Genomic DNA, 16,423 nt, shown 5'->3' with positions numbered 1-16,423 from the left:
CACAGACACTGACCCTCACTGGGGTACGGGTCCCACAGACACTGACCCTCACTGGGGTACGGGTCCCACACACACTGACTCTCACTGGGGTACGGGTCCCACAGACACTGACCCTCACTGGGGTACGGGTCCCACAGACACTGACCCTCACTGGGGTATGGGTCCCACACACACTGACTCTCACTGGGGTACGGGTCCCACAGACACTGACTCTCACTGGGGTACGGGTCCCACACACACTGACCCTCACTGGGGTACGGGTCCCACACACACTGACTCTCACTGGGGTACGGGTCGCACACACACTGACCCTCACTGGGGTACGGGTCCCACACACACTGACTCTCACTGGGGTACGGGTCCCACACACACTGACTCTCACTGGGGTATGGGTCCCACACACACTGACTCTCACTGGGGTACGGGTCCCACACACACTGACCCTCACTGGGGTACGGGTCCCACACACACTGACTCTCACTGGGGTACGGGTCCCACAGACACTGACCCTCACTGGGGTACGGGTCCCACACACACTGACCCTCACTGGGGTACGGGTCCCACAGACACTGACCCTCACTGGGGTACGGGTCCCACACACACTGACTCTCACTGGGGTACGGGTCCCACACACACTGACCCTCACTGGGGTACGGGTCCCACACACACTGACTCTCACTGGGGTACGGGTCCCACAGACACTGACCCTCACTGGGGTACGGGTCCCACACACACTGACTCTCACTGGGGTACGGGTCCCACACACACTGACCCTCACTGGGGTACGGGTCCCACACACACTGACTCTCACTGGGGTACGGGTCCCACAGACACTGACCCTCACTGGGGTACGGGTCCCACACACACTGACCCTCACTGGGGTACGGGTCCCACAGACACTGACCCTCACTGGGGTACGGGTCCCACAGACACTGACCCTCACTGGGGTACGGGTCCCACAGACACTGACTCTCACTGGGGTACGGGTCCCACACACACTGACTCTCACTGGGGTACGGGTCCCACACACACTGACCCTCACTGGGGTACGGGTCCCACACACACTGAATCTCACTGGGGTACGGGTCCCACACACACTGACTCTCACTGGGGTACGGGTCCCACAGACACTGACTCTCACTGGGGTACGGGTCCCACACACACTGACTCTCACTGGGGTACGGGTCCCACACACACCGACTCTCACTGGGGTACGGGTCCCACACACACTGACTCTCACTGGGGTACGGGTCCCACAGACACTGACCCTCACTGGGGTACGGGTCCCACAGACACTGACTCTCACTGGGGTACGGATCCCACACACACTGACTCTCACTGGGGTACGGGTCCCACACACACTGACTCTCGCTGGGGTACGGGTCCCACACACACTGACTCTCGCTGGGGTACGGGTCCCACACACACTGACACTCGCTGGGGTACGGGTCCCACAGACACTGACCCTCACTGGGGTACGGGTCCCACACACACTGACTCTCACTGGGGTACGGGTCCCACACACAGTGACCCTCACTGGGGTACGGGTCCCACACACACTGACTCTCACTGGGGTACGGGTCCCACACACACTGACTCTCACTGGGGTACGGGTCCCACAGACACTGACTCTCACTGGGGTACGGGTCCCACACACACTGACTCTCACTGGGGTACGGGTCCCACAGACACTGACTCTCACTGGGGTACGGGTCCCACACACACTGACCCTCACTGGGGTACGGGTCCCACACACACTGACTCTCACTGGGGTACGGGTCCCACAGACACTGACTCTCACTGGGGTACGGGTCCCACACACACTGACCCTCACTGGGGTACGGGTCCCACACACACTGACTCTCACTGGGGTACGGGTCCCACAGACACTGACTCTCACTGGGGTACGGGTCCCACACACACTGACTCTCACTGGGGTACGGGTCCCACACACACTGACTCTCACTGGGGTACGGGTCCCACACACACTGACTCTCACTGGGGTACGGGTCCCACACACACTGACTCTCACTGGGGTACGGGTCCCACACACACTGACTCTCACTGGGGTACGGGTCCCACACACACTGACTCTCACTGGGGTACGGGTCCCACACACACTGACTCTCACTGGGGTACGGGTCCCACACACACTGACCCTCACTGGGGTACGGGTCCCACACACACTGACCCTCACTGGGGTACGGGTCCCACACACACTGCCCCTCACTGGGGTACGGGTCCCACAGACACTGACTCTCACTGGGGTACGGGTCCCACACACACTGACTTCCACTGGGGTACGGGTCCCACAGAAACTGACCCTCACTGGGGTACGGGTCCCACAGACACTGACTCTCACTGGGGTACGGGTCCCACAGACACTGACTCTCACTGGGGTACGGGTCCCACAGACACTGACTCTCACTGGGGTACGGGTCCCACAGACACTGCCTCTCACTGGGGTGTGGGTCCCACAGACACTGACTCTCACTGGGGTACGGGTCCCACACACACTGACCCTCACTGGGGTACGGGTCCCACACACACTGACTTCCACTGGGGTACGGGTCCCACACACACTGACTCTCACTGGGGTACAGGTCCCACAGACACTGACTCTCACTGGGGTACGGGTCCCACAGACACCGACTCTCACTGGGGTACGGGTCCCACACACACTGACTCTCACTGGGGTACGGGTCCCACAGACACCGACTCTCACTGGGGTACGGGTCCCACACACACTGACTCTCACTGGGGTACGGGTCCCACACACACTGACTCTCACTGGGGTACGGGTCCCACACACACTGACTCTCACTGGGGTACGGGTCCCACAGACACTGACTCTCACTGGGGTACGGGTCCCACACACACTGACTCTCACTGGGGTACGGGTCCCACACACACTGACCCTCACTGGGGTACGGGTCCCACACACACTGACTCTCACTGGGGTACGGGTCCCACACACACTGACTCTCACTGGGGTACGGGTCCCACAGACACTGACTCTCACTGGGGTACGGGTCCCACAGACACTGACCCTCACTGGGGTACGGGTCCCACAGACACTGACTCTCACTGGGGTACGGGTCCCACACACACTGACTCTCACTGGGGTACGGGTCCCACAGACACTGACTCTCACTGGGGTACGGGTCCCACACACAGTGACCCTCACTGGGGTACGGGTCCCACACACACTGACTCTCACTGGAGTACAGGTCCCACACACACTGACTCTCACTGGGGTACGGGTCCCACACACACTGACTCTCACTGGGGTACGGGTCCCACAGACACTGACCCTCACTGGGGTACGGGTCCCACACACACTGACTCTCACTGGGGTACGGGTCCCACACACACTGACTCTCACTGGGGTACGGGTCCCACAGACACTAACTCTCACTGGGGTACAGGTCCCACAGACACTGACTCTCACTGGGGTACGGGTCCCACACACACTGACTCTCACTGGGGTACAGGTCCCACAGACACTGACTCTCACTGGGGTACAGGTCCCACACACACTGACTCTCACTGGGGTACAGGTCCCACAGACACTGACTCTCACTGGGGTACGGGTCCCACACACACTGACTCTCACTGGGGTACAGGTCCCACACACACTGACTCTCACTGGGGTACAGGTCCCACACACACTGACTCTCACTGGGGTATGGGTCCCACACACACTGACTCTCACTGGGGTACAGGTCCCACAGACACTGACTCTCACTGGGGTACGGGTCCCACACACACTGACTCTCACTGGGGTACGGGTCCCACACACACCGACTCTCACTGGGGTACGGGTCCTGGTGGGAACGTGCAGGTGATGTTGTTCCCATGCACCTGTTGCCCTTGGCCTTCTGCGTTTTGGAGGTGGTGGGTTTGGGAGGTGCTCTCGAAGAAGCCTTGGTGAGAAGCCTGGGGATCGTTCAGTGCACACGATGGCTGTATGTGGGGAAGGGTTTTGAAGTGTAGACTTGTCTAATCTAACTGTCCATGCGAATGGATTTTGTTTTGTTTTGCTGCTCGTGTCCTAACTCGCACCTGGTCTCGTTCACCCATCACCCCCCTGTGCTCGCTGACCTACATCGGCTCCCGGTCCAGGAACACCTCGATTTTAAAATTTTTATCCTCGTGTTCAAATCCCTTCATGGCCTCGCCCCTCCCTATCTCTGTAACCTCCTCCAGCCCTACAACCCTCCGAGATCTCTGCTCTCCTCCAATTCTGGCCTCTTGCACATTCCCGATTTTAATTACTCCACCATTGGCGGCCGTGCCTTCAGCTGCCTCGGCCCTAAGCTCTGGAATTCCCTCCCTAAACCTCTCCGCCTCTCTCTCCTCCTTTAAGACGCTCCTTAAAACCTACCTCTTTGACTAAGCTTTTGGTCACCTGTCCTAATATTTCCTTATGTGGCTCGGTGTTGGATTTTGTTTGATGATCGCTCCTGTGAAGCCCCTGGGACATTTTACTACGTTAAAGGCACTATATAAATGCAAGGTATTGTTGTTTTTCTCAGGCCAATGCAGCATTGCAAAATGAAGGTGGTCATTCTGAGACCAGGGCATCTTATCGACTACAGGTCATTAAAACCCTGGTCGAAAGGTATATCGAGACATCACGGCAGGAGTTCGCCGAGAAACAGAGGAAAGGTGAGTCCAGGGCCCAGGGAGTGGTGGGATTTGAACTCACATCCTCTGGGTTACCATTCGGCCCATCGTGCCTGTGCCAGCTCTGTGAAAGAGCTGTCCAATTAGTCCCACTCCCCTGCTCTTTCCCCAGAGCCCTGCACATTTCTCCCCTTCAAGTATTTATCCAATTCCCTTTTGAAAGTTATTATTGAATCTGCTTCCACCGCCCTTTCAGGCAGTGAATTCCAGATCAGAACAACTCGCTGCGTAAAAAATATTCTCCTCATCTCCACCTCTGGTTCTTTTGCCAATTACCTTAAATCTGTGTCCTCTGGTTACTGACCCTCCTGCCACTGGAAACAGTTTCTCCTTATTTACTCTATCAAAACCGTTCATGATTTTGAACCCCTCGATTAAATCTCCCCTTAACCTTCTCTGTTTTAAGGAGAACAACCCCAGCTTCTCCAGTCTCTCCACATAACTGAAGTCCCTCATCCCTGGAACCATTCTAGTAAATCTCCTCTGCACCCTCTCTAAGGCCTTCACATCCTTCCTAAAGTTCGGTGCCCAGAATTGGACACAATACTCCAGCTGAGGCCTAACCAGTGTTTTATAAAGGTTTAGCATAACTTCCTTGACTTTTGTACTCTATGCTTCTAGTTATAAAGCCCAGAATCCCATATGCCTTTTTTTAGAGCTGACATTTTTGCTTAATTTGCCTTTATCTGTGAGCTGAGCTCTCTCTCTCTTCCGTCTGCTGCAAACTTTCTGTTCCCTATTTAATTGCTCCTACTGTAGTTGGCAGCCTTTGGCTCAGGGGGACTGAGCCCCAGTCCAGCCAGCCCCGGGATGGGGGAGGGGGTGAAGACTGGAATATTGTCTCGGAACACTGACTCATCACATCTGGACGGAGCCACCACTGGCTCAGTGGTTGTATTCCAGTCTGTGGGTTAGAAGGTTCAGGGTTTGAGCCCCATTGCGGACAGCCTCGGGGACGGGAGCGCCAGCTCTGAATACCGGGTTGGTGTCCAGCGAAGGACCTTGCATCTGTTGCCCCCCCCGCCCCACATTGTGAAGGGCAGGTGGGGCTCTTCGGCCTCAGTTGCCCACCTGGGAGAAGATAATCCGCCAATAAGAACTGAGGGAGGAAACAGGAAACAGGAAACCACCTCAGCTCCTCTCCCCCTGTAATGGGTCAAATGCCTTCATGTGTGAGACTAGAATTAGGACCTGCCCCAGGGGTCAGTCCTCCCCTCGACTCCCCCCTGCCTTGTTCCTGCTCAACTCCAAATCTACGGGGCATTTAAACTCAAGCTTGTCGTCAACTAAGAACCAATCCGTGATGAATCTCGTCTTCTCTCTAGTCTTTTCAGTCTTGGTGTCCTGCGCTATGGGCTTTGACCCTTCCCGTCTGACTCCCTGGCTGTTAACTGAGTGTCAATTGTCGTTTGTCAGTGAGTAGGACTCTCGTCTCTGAGTTCGAAGGTCGTGGGTTCAAGTCCCACTCCAGAGACTTGAGCACAAAAACCAGCTGACACTCCCAGTGCAGTACTGAGGGAGGGTCAGTACTGAGGGAGTGCCGCACTGTCAGAGGGTCAGTACTGAGGGAGTGCTGCACTGTCAGAGGGTCAGTACTGAGGGAGCGCCGCACTGTCGGAGGGTCAGTACTGAGGGAGCGCCGCACTGTCAGAGGGTCAGTACTGAGGGAGTGCTGCACTGTCAGAGGGTCAGTACTGAGGGAGCGCTGCACTGTCGGAGGGTCAGTACTGAGGGAGTGCTGCACTGTCGGAGGGTCAGTACTGAGGGAGCGCTGCACTGTCGGAGGGTCAGTACTGAGGGAGCGCTGCACTGTCGGAGGGTCAGTAGTGAGGGAGTGCTGCACTGTCGGAGGGTCAGTACTGAGGGAGCGCTGCACTGTCGGAGGGTCAGTACTGAGGAAGGGCTGCACTGTCGGAGGGTCAGTACTGAGGGAGCGCCGCACTGTCGGAGGGTCAGTGCTGAGGGAGCGCTGCACTGTCGGAGGGTCAGTACTGAGGGAGCGCCGCACTGTCGGAGGGTCAGTGCTGAGGGAGCGCTGCACTGTCGGAGGGTCAGTACTGAGGGAGCGCCGCACTCTCGGAGGGTCAGTACTGAGGGAGCGCTGCACTGTCGGAGGGTCAGTACAGAGGGAGCGCCGCACTGTCGGAGGGTCAGTACCGAGGGAGCGCTGCAATGTCGGAGGGTCAGTACTGAGGGAGCGCTGCACTGTCGGAGGGTCAGTACTGAGGGAGCGCTGCACTGTCGGAGGGTCAGTACTGAGGGAGCGCTGCACTGTCGGAGGGTCAGTACTGAGGGAGCGTCGCACTGTCGAAGGTGTTGTTTTTAGGATGAGATGTTAAACAAAGTCCCTGCCTGCCCCTCTCAGGTGGACGTAAAAGATCCCACGGCCACTGTTTCTAAGAATAGCAGGGGGAGTTCTCCTCGGTGTCCTGATCAATATTTATCCCTCAGCCAACATCAGTAAAACAGATTATCTGGTCATTATCACATTGCTGTTTGTGGGATCTTGCTGTGCGCAAATTGGCTGCCGCGTTTCCTACATTACAACAGTGACCACACTTCAAAAAGTACTTCATTGGCTGTAAAACGATTTGGGACGTGAGGTGGTGAAAGGCCCTGTAGTAATGCAAGTCTGTCTTTCTTTTACAGATCTCGGGAATCGCATCACGGATCTGAGTAAGTTTGTCGGCCGGTTACAGTCGGAGATTAAACGGTTACGGTACAGTATGGGCGCGGCCGGCAGCGCCACGAAATCCACCGACGCCACCACCGTCCTTGGCAAGTACATTCTCGGAGCACGCAATCGTTTCCAGGAGGCTGACCAGGAATCCACGGCCAACTCCGACTCCGGCTCCCGCAAGGCCTCCTTCCAGGTCACCGTCCACCAGAACTCGGGGGAGGGGGACGGGCCCCCGGCGGCTGGCAAGGGGCAGGAGGTGGAGGAGGAGGGGGAGGCGGAGGAGGGGGAGGAGGAGGAGGAGAGGTGCCCTCCCTACCCCAGCGACGAAGACGGGGCCCGCGCTCCCGGTGAGCCAGAGGCGGAAGTGGAAACGGGAACGGGCGCAGATCCCTCAGCCGAGGCAGAAGAGGAGAAAGACTGAAGGGAAAGATAATCATCGCCATGAAAGGAGATCGGGAACCAGGCCCTGCCCAGTGGATCGGTTCGATTCGAAAGACAAAACGTTTAGCGTACTATCTGAAATCTGCACCGGCATCTTTGCAGTATAACTGTCCCCTCCCTGAGCTAATCACTGCTATCTAGACTTACGAGGGCAGCAAATTATCTTTAAGTAAACAGTAGGTCAGCAATTGAAATAAATTCTTATTTTTTATGACTAGTTTGCTGTGGGTATTGAACCATTAGAAGGGATGGAGTGTAAAGGGGAGTGGGTGAGACAGTGGGCCAATCATCAGCCTTTGAACTCTGGGACCTGTGTTCCAATCCAGCCCAGGGTGAGGCGATGAAAGAGGCGTCCAAGGACTGTGTCGGGGGAGTTTTTGGATGGTCTCGATCCAGTTCCCAGTGCAGATCGGCCCAGAGTTCAAAACCCTCTCTAAGCTGGGACTCAATTTGCAAACTCACTCAGAGAAAGAGGCAACAAAATGGGACAGTGTAGAGGGAGCTTTACTCTGTATCTAACCCTGTACCTGCCCTGGGAGTGTTTGATGGGACAGTGTAGAGGGAGCTTTACTCTGTATCTAACCCTGTACCTGCCCTGGGAGTGTTTGATGGGACAGTGTAGAGGGAGCTTTACTCTGTATCTAACCCTGTACCTGCCCTGGGAGTGTTTGATGGGACAGTGTAGAGGGAGCTTTACTCTGTATCGAACCCTGTACCTGCCCTGGGAGTGTTTGATGGGACAGTGTAGAGGGAGCTTTACTCTGTATCTAACCCGTGCTGTACCTGCCCTGGGAGTGTTTGATGGGACAGTGTAGAGGGAGCTTTACTCTGTATCTAACCCTGTACCTGCCCTGGGAGCGTTTGATGGGACAGTGTTTGATGGGACAGTGTAGAGGGAGCTTTACTCTGTATCTAACCCTGTACCTGCCCTGGGAGCGTTTGATGGGACAGTGTTTGATGGGACAGTGTAGAGGGAGCTTTACTCTGTATCTAACCCTGTACCTGCCCCTGGGAGTGTTTGATGGGACAGTGTAGAGGGAGCTTTACTCTGTATCTAACCCTGTACCTGCCCTGGGAGTGTTTGATGGGACAGTGTAGAGGGAGCTTTACTCTGTATCTAACCCTGTACCTGCCCCGGGAGTGTTTGATGGGACAGTGTAGAGGGAGCTTTACTCTGTATCTAACCCTGTACCTGCCCTGGGAGTGTTTGATGGGACAGTGTAGAGGGAGTTTTACTCTGTTTCTAACCCTGTACCTGCCCTGGGAGTGTTTGATGGGACAGTGTAGAGGGAGCTTTACTCTGTATCTAACCCTGTACCTGCCCCGGGAGTGTTTGATGGGACAGTGTAGAGGGAGCTTAACTTATGAGCACAACACTGATATAAAGAGGGTGTGAGAGGGGCTCCTTATATGGGGAGTCCTGACCTGACAGTCTCTTTCTCTGTTTTCGATTTATTCCCGTTCTCCCTCAGCCGCCCTCCCCCCACAGCCTCAGTCGGAGTGATTGGGAGGGGTCAGCAGGGACGTTGCTGTGGTCACTGGCTGGAGAGCTGGCCTGTGCCTAGAGTCGGGGTCAATGTCCTGGAGTAAGCCGGACTCCGAGGTGCTGAAATACTGAGGGGGAATTAACCTGGCCTCTGGGGGAGCGCAGCTTCCAGTATTAAACTCTAAACACAGCAGTGATTGGACTGTACTGGATGGAGTTTAACATGAATGCAGCCAATAGAAAGAGAGATTGAATTAAAGAGGGAATCTGACTGTAAAAGCCCGTTTTCTGTGTCCTGTGTGTATTTTCTTCTCTCCTCTTGCACTGGTCTTGTACATTTGGGTGATCTACATTACCCCATGCCTGTTAATGTTGCACTTTGTCTGTCTGCCGGGGCTCAGTGAGCACCTCTCACCTCTGAGTCAAAAGGTCATGGGTTCAAGTCCCACTCCAGAGACTCGAGAACATAATCCAGGCTGACAGTTGAATGCAGTGCTGAGGGAGCGCCGCACTGTCGGAGGGTCAGTACTGAGGGAGCGCCGCACTGTCGGAGGGTCGGTACTGAGGGAGCGCCGCACTGTCGGAGGGTCAGTACTGAGGGAGCGCCGCACTGTCGGAGGGTCAGTACTGAGGGAGCGCCGCACTGTCGGAGGGTCAGTACTGAGGGAGCACCGCACTGTCGGAGGGTCAGTACTGAGGGAGCGCTGCACTGTAGGAGGGTCAGTACCGAGGGAGCGCCGCACTGTCGGAGGGTCAGTACCGAGGGAGCGCCGCACTGTCGGAGGGTCAGTACCGAGGGAGCGCCGCACTGTCGGAGGGTCAGTACTGAGGGAGCGCCGCACTGTCGGAGGGTCAGTACTGAGGGAGCGCTGCACTGTCGGAGGGTCAGTACTGAGGGAGCGCTGCACTGTCGGAGAGTCAGTACTGAGGGAGCGCCGCACTGTCGGAGGGTCAGTACTGAGGGAGCGCCGCACTGTCGGAGGGTCAGTACTGAGGGAGCGCTGCACTGTCGGAGAGTCAGTACTGAGGGAGCGCCGCACTGTCGGAGGGTCAGTACCGAGGGAGCGCCGCACTGTCGGAGGGTCAGTACTGAGGGAGCGCCGCACTGTCGGAGGGTCAGTACTGAGGGAGCGCCGCACTGTCGGAGGGTCAGCACTGAGGGAGCGCCGCACTGTCGGAGGGTCAGTACTGAGGGAGCGCCGCACTGTCGGAGGGTCAGTACTGAGGGAGCGCCGCACTGTCGGAGGGTCAGTACTGAGGGAGCGCCGCACTGTCGGAGGGTCAGTACTGAGGGAGCGCCGCACTGTCGGAGGGTCAGTACTGAGGGAGTGCTGCACTGTCGGAGTGGCGTCTTTTGTTTGAGACGTTAAACCGAGGCCCCGTCTGCCCCCTCAGGTGGATGTAAAAGATCCCACAGCCACTATTTCAAAAAAGTGTAGGGGAGTTCTCCCCGATGTCCTGGACACTCTTTATTCCTCAACCAAATCATCGAACAGCAGATTCACTGCTCATTCAATCTTCCTGTGGAATCTTACGGTGCGCAAAATTTTGTCTCCATAACACTGCACTTCAAAGCGTTTGATTGGATGCGAAGGTCTGTGAGGCGTTAATGAGCGAGGTGACGAGGCCGTGCACGTGACGCTGTAGAGACAGTTCACATCCCCGCTCTCACTGAAATTCTAGAGGCAGAACCTTCTTACTTGAAACATAGAGGCAAGAGCTCATGGGTAATAGCGGAGATGGAGAGCATTGAAGGGGAGTCAGGGGAGATTAACACAAAATCACAAACAGGATGAATCACATTTCAATCGTGTGATGAATGTATTTGTAATGAGCCAGTGTTAAGGTCTCTGGGGCGAGGCACGTCAGTCGCCTTGTTTATCGCAGCCCATTCCCGCTCGGGAACCCAGCGAGAATAACTCGAACACACTGACTGTCCCCACACAGTGCACATCTCCAGCACACGAGCCACCACACTGGTGAAACTCACACAAAATGGTCCTAAGCGCATGAAAATAACCCACTTCAACAGCGCCCTGCATTTATATAGCGCCTTTAACGTAATAAAACGTCCCAAGGCGCTTCACAGGAGAGATTATCATTCAAAATTTAACACCGAGCCACACAAGGAGATACGGGGTAGGACATTTAGGACTGAGATGAGGAGGAATTTCTTCACTCGGAGGGTGGTGAACCTGTGGAATTCTCTACCACAGAAGGCTGCGGAGGTCAAGTCACTGAATATATTTAAGAAGCAGCTAGATAGATTTCTAGACACAAAAGGCATCAAGGGGTATGGGGAGAGAGCGGGAATATGGTATTGAGATAGAGGATCAGTCATGATCATATTGAATGGTGGAGCAGGATGGAAGGGCCGAATGGCCTACTCCTGCTCCTATTTTCTATGAAACGTGGCAGCCAATTTGTGCACAGCAAGATCCCACAAACAGTAATATGAAGTACTTTTTGAAGTGTAGTCACTGTTGTAATGTAGGAAACAGAGAGTAGGAATAAATGGGTCTTTTTCAGGGTGGCAGGCGGTGACTAGTGGGGTATCGCAGGGTCCTAAATGGCCCACCCTGTATCCTGAGACTGTGACCCCCTTGTTCTGGACCCCCCAGCCAGGGGAAACATCCTCCCTGCATCCAGTCAGTCTCTAGCCCTGTCAGAATTTTATACGTTTCAATGAGATCCCCTCTCATTCTTCTAAACTCGAATGAATACAGGCCGAGTCGACCCAATCTCTCCTCAAACGACAGTCCTGCCATCCCAGGAATCAGTCTGGTGAACCTTCGCTGCACTCCCTCTATGGCAAGTATATCCTTTCTTAGGTAAGGAGACCAAAACTGCACACAATACTCCAGGTGTGGTCTCACCAAGGCCCTGTATTAATGCAGTAAGACATCCTCGCTCCTGTACTCAAATCCTCTTGCAATGAAGGTCAACATACCATTTGCCTTCCTAACTGCTTGCTGCACCTGCATGTTTGCTTTCAGTGACTGGTGTACAAGGACACCCAGGTCCCTTTGTACATCAACATTTCCCAATCTATCACTATTTAAAAAATACTCTGCCTTTCTGTTTTTCCTTCCGAGTGGATAACTTCACATTTATCCACATTATACTGCATCTGCCATGTATTTGCCCACTCACTCAACTTGTCTAAATCGCCTTGAAGCCTCTTTGCATCCTCCTCACAACTCACAATCCCACCTAGTTTTGTGTTGTCAGCAAACTTGGAAATGTTACATTTGGTTCCCTCATCCAAATCATTGATATATATTGTGAATAGCTGGGGCCCAAGCACTGATCCCTGCGGTACCCCACTAGTCACCATCTGCCACCCTGACAAAGACCCATTTATTCCTACTCTCTATTTTCTACATTACAACAGTGATTACACTTCAAAAAGTATTTCATTGGCTGTAACGTGTTTTGGGACGTCCTGAGGTGGTGAAAGGCACTGTAGAAATGGGAGATCCCTCGTCCTTTCCCACTAAATGCCAAGGAAAATGTAATTAAGATAAGGAGCATAAATTATTTCAAACAGACTCCACCATAAAAGAAGAACATTTATATTTTGCACGGACGGCCTGATATTTGCCAATCCATAAACTTTTTAATTGGTGGCTTGAGTTAGGCCCATCCCCAGGTTTATGATGGTATCGTTCCCTCGGTTCACAGATGGTGTTATTGTCGGCCAAACATTGTCTAATACTCTCTGCGAAAATTTAATGTCTGGATAAACTGATCAATGTCCTTCTTTAGGGTTAATGCCTGACTGACTGACATCAGTATTGAGCCCATAATCTAGGCTGACACTCCCCGGTGCAGGACTGAGGGAGCACTGCACTGTCGGAGGGTCAGTACTGAGGGAGTGCTGCACTGTCAGAGGGTCAGTACTGAGGGAGCGCTGCACTGTCAGAGGGTCAGTACTGAGGGAGCGCTGCACTGTCAGAGGGTCAGTATCGAGGGAGTGCAGCACTGTCGGAGGGTCAGTACTGAGGGAGCGCCACACTGTCGGAGGGTCAGTACTGAGGGAGCGCCGCACTGTCGGAGGGTCAGTACTGAGGGAGTGCTGCACAGTCGGAGGGTCAGTACTGAGGGAGCGCTGCACTGTCGGAGGGTCAGTACTGAGGGAGCGCTGCACTGTCGGAGGGTCAGTACTGAGGGAGCGCCGCACTGTCGGAGGGTCAGTACTGAGGGAGCGCCGCACTGTCGGAGGGTCAGTACTGAGGGAGCGCTGCACTGTCCGAGGGTCAGTACTGAGGGAGCGCCGCACTGTCGGAGGGTCAGTACTGAGGGAGCGCTGCACTGTCGGAGGGTCAGTACTGAGGGAGCGCCGCACTGTCGGAGGGTCAGTACTGAGGGAGCGCCGCACTGTCGGAGGGTCAGTACTGAGGGAGTGCCGCACTGTCGGAGGGTCAGTACTGAGGGAGCGCTGCACTGTCTGAGGGTCAGTACTGAGGGAGTGCTGCACTGTCGGAGGGTCAGTACTGAGGGAGTGCTGCACTGTCGGAGGGTCAGTACTGAGGGAGTGCTGCACTGTCGGAGGGTCTGTTCTGAGGGAGCGCTGCACTGTCGGAGGGTCAGTACTGAGGGAGCGCTGCACTGTCGGAGGGTCAGTACTGAGGGAGCGCCGCACTGTCGGAGGATCAGTACTGAGGGAGTGCTGCACTGTCGGAGGGTCAGTACTGAGGGAGTGCCGCACTGTCGGAGGGTCAGTACTGAGGGAACGCTGCACTGTCGGAGGGTCAGTACTGAGGGAGTGCTGCACTGTCGGAGGGTCAGTACTGAGGGAGCGCCGCACTGTCGGAGGGTCAGTACTGAGGGAGCGCTGCACTGTCGGAGGGTCAGTACTGAGGGAACGCTGCACTGTCGGAGGGTCAGTACTGAGGGAGTGCCGCACTGTCGGAGGGTCAGTACTGAGGGAACGCTGCACTGTCGGAGGGTCAGTACTGAGGGAACGCTGCACTGTCGGAGGGTCAGTACTGAGGGAACGCTGCACTGTCGGAGGGTCAGTACTGAGGGAACGCTGCACTGTCGGAGGGTCAGTACTGAGGGAACGCTGCACTGTCGGAGGTGCCGTCTTTCGGATGAGACTTAGACCCCGTCTGCCCTTTCAGGTGGATGTTAAAGATCCCATGGCCACTATTGGAAGAAGAGCAGGGGGAGTTCTCCCCGGTCTCCTGCCCAATATTTATCGCTCAACCAACATCAGTAAAAACAGATGATCTGGTCATTATCACATTGCTGTTTGTGGGATCTTGCTGTGCGCAAAATGCGCAAAAATAAATTTGTGGTCTGGCACCAGTTAAAGTGACCATGAAACTGTCGGATTGTCGTAAAAACCCAACTGGTTCACTAATGTCCCTTGGGAAAGGGAACCTGCCGTCCTTATCTGGTCTCCAGTCCCACTTTACCTGGTCTGGGTCTACACGTGACTCCAGGAGGAGAGAGAGGTCGAGAGGTTTAGGGAGGGAATTCCAGAGTTTGGGGCCTAGGCAGCTGAAGTGATCAAGAAGGCCAACGGAATGTTGGCTTTTATTGCTAGGGGGATAGAATATAAAAACAGGGAGGTATTGCTGCAGTTATATAAGGTATTGGTGAGACCGCACCTGGAACACTGCATACAGTTTTGGTCTCCATACTTAAGAAAAGACATACTTGCTCTCGAGGCAGTACAAAGAAGGTTCACTCGGTTAATCCCGGGGATGAGGGGGTGGACATATGAGGAGAGGTTGAGTAGATTGGGACTCTACTCATTGGAGTTCAGAAGAATGAGAGGCGATCTTATTGAAACATATAAGATTGTGAAGGGGCTTGATCGGGTGGATGCAGTAAGGATGTTCCCAAGGATGGGTGAAACTAGAACTAGGGGGCATAATCTTAGAATAAGGGGCTGCTCTTTCAAAACTGAGATGAGGAGAAACTTCTTCACTCAGAGGGTAGTAGGTCTGTGGAATTTTCTGCCCCAGGAAGCTGTGGAAGCGACATCATTAAATAAATTTAAAACAGAAATAGACAGTTTCCTAGAAGTAAAGAGAATTAGGGGTTACGGGGAGCGGGCAGGAAATTGGACATGAATTTAGATTTGAGGTTAGGATCAGATCAGCCATGATCTTATTGAATGGTGGAGCAGGCTCGAGGGGCCGATTGGCCTACTCCTGCTCCTATTTCTTATGTTCTTAGGGCCGAGGCAGCTGAAGGCACGGCCGCCATTGGTGGAGCAATTAAAATCGGGGATGCGCATGAGGCCGGAATTGGAGGAGCGCAGAGATCTCAGAGGGTTGTAGGGCTGGAGGAGGTTACAGAGATAGGGAGGGGGCGAGGGTCATGGAGGGATTTGAAAACAAGGATGAGAATTTTAAAATCGAGGTGTTCCTGGACTGGGAGCCAATGTAGGTCAGCGAACACAGGGGGTGATGGGAGAACGGGACTCGGTGCGAGTTAGGATACGGGCAGCAGAGATTTGGATGAGCTCAAGGTTTGTGGAGGGTGGAAGATGGGAGTCCGGCCAGGAGAGCGTTGGAATAGTCCAGTCTGGAGGCAACAAAGACTTTGCTTCAAGTTTGTGCGTTGGACTGAGCCAGGTAAAGGGAGGAGGCTGTAAATATTACATCAGATGTCACAGAACGGAACATTCTGGAAATCCTGCTGGTGAATGAGATGTCCCGACCTTCACCCTTAAACACTGGAGCGATATAAAAGGCAAGGCCCCTCCCCCTGTCCACACAGAGGAGTTCCAGTCAATCATCGTCTCACAGGTATTCTCCCACTGAGCTAAGTACTTTGCGTGATAATCGTTTGCGGTGATCAGGAGACACCAAGATTGGGTTTGAACAAGCCTGTAGATCGCAGGAGGACGGAGGGAGGGGGAGAGTTCCACGGTAAGATAGAGTTAGAGTCGGAGACAGTGCGATGAGTCTCCGGTTCCAACACAGGGAGGAGGAAGAGTGTGTGAGGTGGGGGCATTGCGTGTCCTCCACGTGAATCTGGGACTGATTAATTACACAAGGCAGAAACAAGAAAAAATATCCCGGATATCATTAATTTCAGTTCTGAGGAAATGTTAATGGACTTCAGTTATGTGGAGAGACTGGAGAAGCTGGGATTGTTCTCCTTAG

At 54.6% G+C, this 16,423-nt stretch overlaps 1 protein-coding gene across 1 annotated transcript in view; it reads left to right on the top strand.

The window, feature by feature from the left end:
* Positions 1-7,790, top strand: part of LOC137322629 (short transient receptor potential channel 2-like) — a 29,534-nt gene extending 21,744 nt beyond the window's left edge. Inside the window, exons 12-13 of the mRNA XM_067985536.1 lie at positions 4,539-4,671; positions 7,339-7,790. Coding sequence (XP_067841637.1) covers positions 4,539-4,671; positions 7,339-7,790 — 585 coding nt within the window. The remainder of the gene's footprint in view (positions 1-4,538; positions 4,672-7,338) is intronic.
* Positions 7,791-16,423: the final 8,633 nt, after the last annotated feature.

This window comes from Heptranchias perlo, chromosome 6 (genome assembly GCF_035084215.1).
Source record: "Heptranchias perlo isolate sHepPer1 chromosome 6, sHepPer1.hap1, whole genome shotgun sequence".
In the NCBI taxonomy this organism is placed as follows: domain Eukaryota; kingdom Metazoa; phylum Chordata; class Chondrichthyes; order Hexanchiformes; family Hexanchidae; genus Heptranchias; species Heptranchias perlo.
This window is presented reverse-complemented; position numbering and strand designations above follow the sequence as displayed.